The sequence below is a fragment of the Agrilus planipennis genome, unplaced genomic scaffold (genome assembly GCF_000699045.2).
Source record: "Agrilus planipennis isolate EAB-ADULT unplaced genomic scaffold, Apla_2.0 scaffold154, whole genome shotgun sequence".
NCBI lineage: Eukaryota > Metazoa > Arthropoda > Insecta > Coleoptera > Buprestidae > Agrilus > Agrilus planipennis.
Window position 1 is genome coordinate 1,006 of NW_020439244.1, and position 7,607 is coordinate 8,612.

The 7,607-nt window shown below is 33.3% G+C and overlaps 2 protein-coding genes across 2 annotated transcripts; both read right to left on the reverse strand.

Moving 5' to 3' along the window:
- Positions 1-2,186: 2,186 nt before the first annotated feature.
- Positions 2,187-4,388, reverse strand: LOC108738570 (sorbitol dehydrogenase-like). The gene is made up of 9 exons (XM_018472044.2): positions 3,974-4,388; positions 3,863-3,896; positions 3,698-3,802; positions 3,518-3,577; positions 3,308-3,467; positions 3,059-3,243; positions 2,707-2,885; positions 2,533-2,654; positions 2,187-2,438 (listed from the first exon to the last, which is right to left on the reverse strand). The coding sequence occupies exons 1-9, from the start codon at positions 4,025-4,027 to the stop codon at positions 2,288-2,290; spliced, it is 1,050 nt and encodes a 349-aa protein (XP_018327546.1). The 5' UTR covers positions 4,028-4,388; the 3' UTR covers positions 2,187-2,287.
- A 96-nt stretch (positions 4,389-4,484) lies between these two features.
- On the reverse strand, positions 4,485-6,047 carry LOC108738571 (sorbitol dehydrogenase). The gene is made up of 6 exons (XM_018472045.2): positions 5,938-6,047; positions 5,525-5,684; positions 5,257-5,441; positions 5,021-5,199; positions 4,834-4,958; positions 4,485-4,751 (listed from the first exon to the last, which is right to left on the reverse strand). Exons 2-6 carry the CDS (start codon positions 5,599-5,601, stop codon positions 4,583-4,585), a joined length of 735 nt encoding a protein of 244 aa, XP_018327547.1. The 5' UTR covers positions 5,602-5,684; positions 5,938-6,047; the 3' UTR covers positions 4,485-4,582.
- Positions 6,048-7,607: the final 1,560 nt, after the last annotated feature.

Genomic DNA, 7,607 nt, shown 5'->3' on the forward strand with positions numbered 1-7,607 from the left:
GGGGAAGAGATAGAAAAGGTTAAAAAATATATATACCTAGGATATGTTATGGGAGAGAACAACAATGATAAAATACATATAGATACGCAACTAGCGAAAGCAAACGCCTTGTTAGGAAGTATATGGGGAATAGGGCATAGATTATGCAGGAACGATTGGATTAGAAGAAAAAGGTTGTTTGATTCGACGGTCAGAAGTGTAGCTCTTTATGGGGTGGAAGTATGGGGGTGGAAGGAACAAAAACAGATGGAAAACGTTTACAAGAAATATATAAAGTGGGTGTTGCGTTTGGATAGATATACGCCAGATTATGTTGTACGGAGGGAATTAAAATGTGGGAAAATGGTAGAGGAAACCAGAAAAAGGGTGGTACAATATGAAATAAAAGTTGAAAAGCTTATGGATGGGGATATAAGAAAAGAATTATGGAGAAGAAGAATTTTAAATATTGGAATAAAAACCAGGTATGATAAAGAAAGAGATGGGGCATTAGAATATTTAAATTTGAGTCAGGAGCAACTGAATGAATGGGGTCGAATGGGGAAAAATGTTTAGGAAATGGTGAGAATAATATGTAAAGAGATGATAAGGGCAGAAGACCTAAGAAGTATTGATAAGTCGAGATATGTGGAATGTCTAAAGTTGTTGCTATGGGAGCATTGGCAGGGAGACTTTTTGCCAGACTATTTGAATAGAATAAAGGATGTGGAAGTATTTAGAAGTAGGAAGTAAGAAGGTTTAGAGTAGGAAATGAATGTAGAAAATGTAAATATTGAATGAAAGAGGAAGAAATGATATGTAGGATATGTGAAAGGGGAGATGAAACAATGATGCATGTACTGGGAGGATGTGAGGAAAGTAAAGATTTAGATGCATGTAAGGAGATATTAAGCAGGAGTGGCGACGGTCTGATTCTACTTAATTAAAAAAAGAAAGGGTTTTCAGTGTATGTGTGTATGTATATACGTATGTGATACGATAAGTAAGATTCGATTACTTTTTTTTTCTTATTATTTAAGTTAAGTTAACTTTCTTTTGTAATTGTTGTGTATGAATGAAGGCTTAGTTTGATAAGAATTGTATGTATATTGTGTAAATAACTTTATGTTGAAATGTATTACCTACTACTATGTACTACTATTTCGTAGACACGAATCAGAACTGCTCAAATAAATATTCCATCAAAATAATTGTCTTTAAGTAATCAGACACTGTTGCAATATTGCTTACAATTTTTTAACATTTACTACAGGATAATAGGGTTGTAAATAATACTATTGAATTTAAACTAGAAACATTAGTACTTGGCCCTAATTGCAACATTAATTAAAATAATTCTTGTTCAATTGAAACTAAACAAAAGACTAACGTGAGATTAATTACCCGTATTAAAAACGAAACGAAAATAACGAAATTTTACAACACTAGAAATCGTATCGATCAGAAATAACAGTGTGACGTCACATCGATTACTAATTGTACATTAAAAGTCTAATTAAATGTGCAAAGACAAAAACATCCTACCTTTCTCCATAGAAAAAGCAAACTGTGTCATTAACTGCACATTAATCCAACAAGAGACTGCACCGGATTTGGATGTGAAAGTATTAAACGAGATAATAACTGAACTTAATTTTACCATAGTTTCCACGCCTAACATAAACACTTACTAAACACGAACTCGGCAAAATCCGGGCAAGGACACTGGAGAGGTCATTACTCATTAGATAAACAAGTTGTTTATCTTTTTAAAAATAATATTATTTCTCTCTTATGAATATTTACGTATAAAACCGAATAATTACACGTATGTGTAAATACATAGATCTAATAATTAATAAAAAAGATTACTTATGGTAAATTAATTAATAAAAGAACTAGTAATATGTATCAGTACTACGAGTAGATAAATAATTTTGCTTTTTTTTAATTGAAACGAACAATTAATTTCGGTGTTATACGCAGATATATAGGCAATCAATCGAGCACAAGACTTTCAGAGCTAAATATTTTTCTAAATGTTAAAAATTTGTAAGCAAACTTAAGGATACTTGGGATTTGGAAGGTTGACAAAGTTAGTTTTGGATAATATAAAATAGTAAATAAGTGCTAAAGTTTAATTTATCAATAGCGAAACTGTTAAAATGCATTTATAAATTAGCAATAAAATAAAAAGAGACACTAAATATTGTTACGATTGTATTTATTACATAAAAGATACTACATATAAATCATGTACAACTGCAACTAAACAATATTTATTTATACAATGATTAAAAAATTAAAATTAAACGTGAAACATTACTTTTATACAGTTATCTTGTCTTGTGTTGGCAAGTTCGAAAGCCTTTTGATAATCGTCAATTGCGAAACGGTGTGTTACCAAGGGTGCGATCGCAATCTTTTTGTTCAAGACCAGTTCCAGGGCCGTGGGATAACTAAAAACGAAATAAAATGACTTCAACAAGGACCGAAACATTTTTATTTTTATTTAAATTTAAATATTCGAAGAAACTGGTTTGTTGAACTTACTCGTTGCATAACCGATATGAACCCCTGATGTCAATTTCTCTGACTTGTGCATCGAAAATTGGGAGAGTGTATTCTGGGGTTCCCAGACCCACGATTACTACAACTCCTGCGTCTTTCGTAGCCTAAAATCAAATTGTTAACAATGTTTTTGAATGATTATCAAGATGGTGTTACTTTTAATGCCACCCTCACGCAACTTTCTTCACCAGCGCATTCGAAGCTAATCGTCGGTTTTTCGTTAAATATCTTCAAAATATTTCGCACAGTAGTTTGTTCGTCTTCACCATCTTCAACTTTGTACGTAAAATCAGCCCCCATTTCTTCGGCCTTCCTAAGTCTAGACTCGATTACATCTACAAGTAACAGTTATAAGTAAATAATATATTCGCATCCTCCCTATAGCACTTGTTAGACGCCTATTGATGCGCCAATTTAATACAAAAATAACAATATCTCAGAAACTACTGAATCAATTTTAATGGGGTTTGAACTGTCGTACATAAGAATAAAAGTCACAGATATTAACCCGCTATAATAACTTTAGAAGCGCCGTAAGCTTTCGCGGAAAGAAGTACAGATAATCCAATAGTTCCGGCTCCCATAATTAATACTTTAGAATTGCCTATTACCCCGCCTCTTTTAACGGCGTGAATTGCAATTGATAGGGGTTGTAAAAGTGCACCTTCTTCTAGTGTTACACCGTCTGGAAGTCTAAAAATTGAATCAAATAACGTAGTATGCAATTAAAACTTATTATAAGCCATTAGGTAATTACTTATGAAGAGAGCTAGCACGATGTACGTAGTATTTTTGAAGGGCCCCGTCTTTGGGGTGCACACCCGAGAAGGTAACCTTCTCGCAATGGTTATAAGAACCAATTTTACAAAACTCACATTGACTACATGGTATTATAGGCTCCACTGCTACCCTATCACCTAGAAATTATTATTCAATATAAGTTACTGTTTAATGAACCTAACCCAACCCTTTTTTAAAGCTGTTACGTTGCTTCCCACTTCTATGACTGTTCCTGCAGGTTCGTGCCCTAAAACATCGGTGAGTTTAAAATACGACAATTAATAATAAACAAATGAAACCTCAATGTACCACAATCATACGATAATAAAAATTTGCTGTGGTAAATTGGAGGTCGCATTTTTATTACCAAGAAGTTTAGGGTGCACGGTTTTATTACCACCCATTCCAAATCTTTTCCAAACTGTTAGATCCGAACCACAAATTCCCACACAACCCATTTCCAAAAGAGCTTCTACAAAGTAAAATAAACAAATTGTAATTTAAATCGAAAAAAGAAACACAAAATTGTTACCATCAGGTCCAGGTTTTGGAACAGGTAATTTTACCTAGACATATAAAAAGATGGCATTTTAGTTTGTTACCAAAGAGAAAGAGAAAATGTTCATCAAAGAGTATTTCTTACCACTTTTAAGTCGTATGCACCATATAAAATGAGCCCCCTGTTTTCTAAGGTCATACTTCTTGATTTTATTATCGTCTACTACAAATCTTAAGTACAAACTGGCGCTTGGGATGTTGTAACTTTTATAATATATATTGTATCTTCGATGAGATTTGCTATTGCATACTATTGTCTTATTTTGTAATCTTGTTTGTTAATAAACTTGCTGATATGTAAGTATTTTGTTTATAAAACTGGTACGAGTTTCAAGAAAACAATTTTAAGCGAGGTAATCTTATTATTAGTGTCCTAATGCATATTTGCATAAATTTCATGTAACGAAAAATATGTAAAAATTATAAACAATTGAACACGCTCGTAAAATTTCGAAGTTAAAAAATTATTTTTGATGCACCAAATAGGTAAAAAGATGTGAAAATAGGTGTAGAATATCGTAGTGTCAATAGTTTTCAAGTAAGAATTGAAATAAATAACGAATATGGTGTAGAATTAATGTAAAAAGTCTGAAAAGGAAAAAATCGAAACATTTTTTTATTTATATACATTTGTATACCACAATAAACAAAACAGAAAGTAGTGAAAGTAAAATAAGTATGTAATTAATATTAATCAAGGTTTCCAGTCAGGATTTGCATGAATAAGAACTTTAATGGCATTCCCAGCCCCGGTTTTAGACGTTTCGAATGCCTTAACGGTGTCTTCCATCGTGTAATTGTGCGTTATAAGAGGTTTCACATTTATTTTCCCAGTAGCGATTAAATCCAAAGAGGTCTGGTAACTGAAAACATAATTAACCAATTAATTAATATTTTCTATTCTCTATAAGGCCATTTTCTCTTATAATTTCAAAAATTACTCACTCATTGACGTAACGAAAAACTCCCCTAATGTCAACTTCCCGGACGAGGGTTCCTGATAGGGGTAGCGACAAATTTTCTTTTCCACCTAAACCTACCAATACAGCCGTACCACCCGAGCGCGTTGCCTATAAATAACAATAAAAACAAAAGAAAATTCAACCAATTTCAACTGTTTTTTTTTTCTTACCTGAATTGCTATTCGTACAGACTGCTCAACTCCGCTGCAATCTAAAGAAACGGTTGCCAAGTCCCCTAAAGCTTCCCTAATTCTATTCAAAAGTGATTCTTCCGATTCGCCCCGTTTTAAAAGAATCGTATAATCGGCCCCCAACTTTTTAGCAACTTCCAAACGCGACTCGACCAGATCTAAATTAAAATAAACAATTATAATAGTACCTTCGTGTTAATATTAGCGGGGCAAACCTGTTATAGCAACTTTGGTAGCTCCAAAAGCTTTCGCTGCTAACAAACTAACAAGTCCAATGGGTCCGGCCCCCGATATAAAAACAGTCGAACCGAATTGTACACCCCCCCGTTTACAGGCATGAACTCCTACGGACAACGGCTCCAAAATAGCACCCTCTTCTAACGAAACGTGACTTGGCAATCTAATTAATAATTCAATTTAAGTATAGGCATCTAAACTATTACGAAAAAAAAATTATTTTGTAAAAAAATTGGTAGTTCGTACTTGAAAAGAAAATCAGCATCGTGAACGTAATACCGCGCGAGATTACCGTCTACAGGGGGTGTCGCACAAAATACCATTTCGGGACATAGGTTGTATCTTCCCTCTTTACAGAACGTACAAATACGACAGGATACGCCTGGCTCGATAGCAACTCTATCGCCTAAAAGACACTGTTATACAAAGCCTTTTACGAATGAAGAGGAATTAAAAAGATACAGGATTAAATTTAACTCATTATCAAAGGTAATTAAGCATGCTTGTGTTTAAAATTGTATTATCGATTGAATGAAAAGAGCAATAAGAAAAGGTGGAGTAGAGTTATGTAGAGAGACTGTTTTAATCAAGTATCTTCAAGGGTAAAATACGAACATGCATACGTAAAACCGTTTGTCATGTTGTTTGTTTTTACTTACCTGGTTTCAAATTTTTTACATTTTTCCCTACTTTTAGTACTGTTCCTGACGCTTCATGACCTAAGAAATAAACGAACTGTAGTCAATAAATAACCGGAGACGGTTTACTAAAAGTATTTAAATACAAAATGCAAATACTTTTTTGATTTGTTACTTCAAATGTAAAATACGAAATAGATTTCCCTTTTGTATTTTAAATGCTAAATGCAAAATACTTTTCTGTAGTACCTATGTAATTTTAACTACATTAACTTATGTTTAACTTTAAAATATTGGAGTTTCTCTAAACTAATAGTGGTGTTTGCACTTAATCACCAGCTGCGAAGATTGAGTATGATTTATATTTTTCTGTTTGAAGTGATTGAGATATAATTTTTCTAATCTTTGAGTTGATAGTTTTTTTAGTTCAGCAACAAATAAGTCTTCTGTAGACACAAACATCAGAGCCAAAATAGGGTTGTAAATAATTTTATTGATGTAAAATCAACATCAATCATTTTATATCAAAATATTTACAACCCCATTTTGTTTCTGATCTTTTACCCATTGGAATAAGAGATTGAAGTGGAATCCATAGTTTCTTTAGCTTTGTGTGAAGCTTTTTTTGAATCGTTTTCTGAGAATTTTGGATTATAGGCATTTATTAGCACACCACAATATCTTGTAATTTTCAGTTTAACAAAGCTGGCGTATATCAATTCGATATTGTTTTGAGGGTTGTTTTGTCGTAATTTAGAACTTCAAAACTCCATGGACCACGATATTGAACCCGGAAAACAACATCGATCCAATATTTTAGATTATCCATTTCCAAGGAGTATAGAATGTTTTGGGCTTTCTTCCATTAAAGAATTAAAAGGCATTCATGGAATGTCTCTTTGTCCCCGTTTTAAGCTTCTAATTCGTTCAATGGTCAATGTGAGCAACTTTCATTGAGTAATCATTTTATATAATGTTTGATCGGTGATACTAGCAAATGTATTTTACATTTTACAAATAGAAAATAGGTTTAGAAAAGTATTTTAGATTTCGGATCAAATCCCAATCTTTCTCTAAATAAATGATCTATACTCTATACATTCGTGGTGCTTCTTTTAGAGTCTCCCTGTATATAAATTGTTTCAAGATTAATAATAATTTCCAATAAGGAAGTATGCTTTTGTCTTACAACCGCTCCTTTTTCTTCCTAATTTTTTTAACGCACGCGGTAGTTTTTTTTGTTGTGTTTATGGTCCTTCATATTGTAAAGTGACTTGTAGTGTGAGTCTTTATTACTTTCAACAAGACATCGGCATTGTAAAAGTTTTCCGTCTGAGAACCGAGTGCACTTGACACCTTTCCGCCACAGAGTGTAATTTGCATTTTTAGCAGTGTGTTGACCTAGACTTTGATTTCATTATGAGGCGTGTTCACTTTGTCATCTATCTGATGCTAGGTAAGGTTTTAATCGGGAATCGGAACCTCCTGATTTGTATTCCGAATGAAGTGGGCACGTTTTTGCGATCTCTAGGTCAATTTTATTCTACCGATAAGTAAATTGAAGCTCTTTTAATAATTCGAAGTGGTCTGTATTCTGTCGGAACTGCCAGACGCGGATCGCGATTTCGATCTTTTTGGATCTCATCAGCGCGTCGCAGGCAGCTCCGACAGAACACAGACCAACTTTTACC

Coding starts and splice junctions, on each gene's coding strand:
- LOC108738571 (XM_018472045.2), bottom strand. CDS start 5,601: ATGGTATTTTGTGCGACACCCCCTGTAGACGGTAATCTCGCGCGGTAT. Junction 5,200..5,256: donor TACCAAAGTTGCTATAACAG/GTTTGCCCCGCT, acceptor ATTTTAATTTAG/ATCTGGTCGAGTCGCGTTTG. Junction 4,959..5,020: donor CTGTACGAATAGCAATTCAG/GTAAGAAAAAAA, acceptor TGTTATTTATAG/GCAACGCGCTCGGGTGGTAC.
- LOC108738570 (XM_018472044.2), bottom strand. CDS start 4,027: ATGACCTTAGAAAACAGGGGGCTCATTTTATATGGTGCATACGACTTA. Junction 3,897..3,973: donor GTGCATACGACTTAAAAGTG/GTAAGAAATACT, acceptor TTATATGTCTAG/GTAAAATTACCTGTTCCAAA. Junction 2,439..2,532: donor TCATATCGGTTATGCAACGA/GTAAGTTCAACA, acceptor TTTCGTTTTTAG/TTATCCCACGGCCCTGGAAC.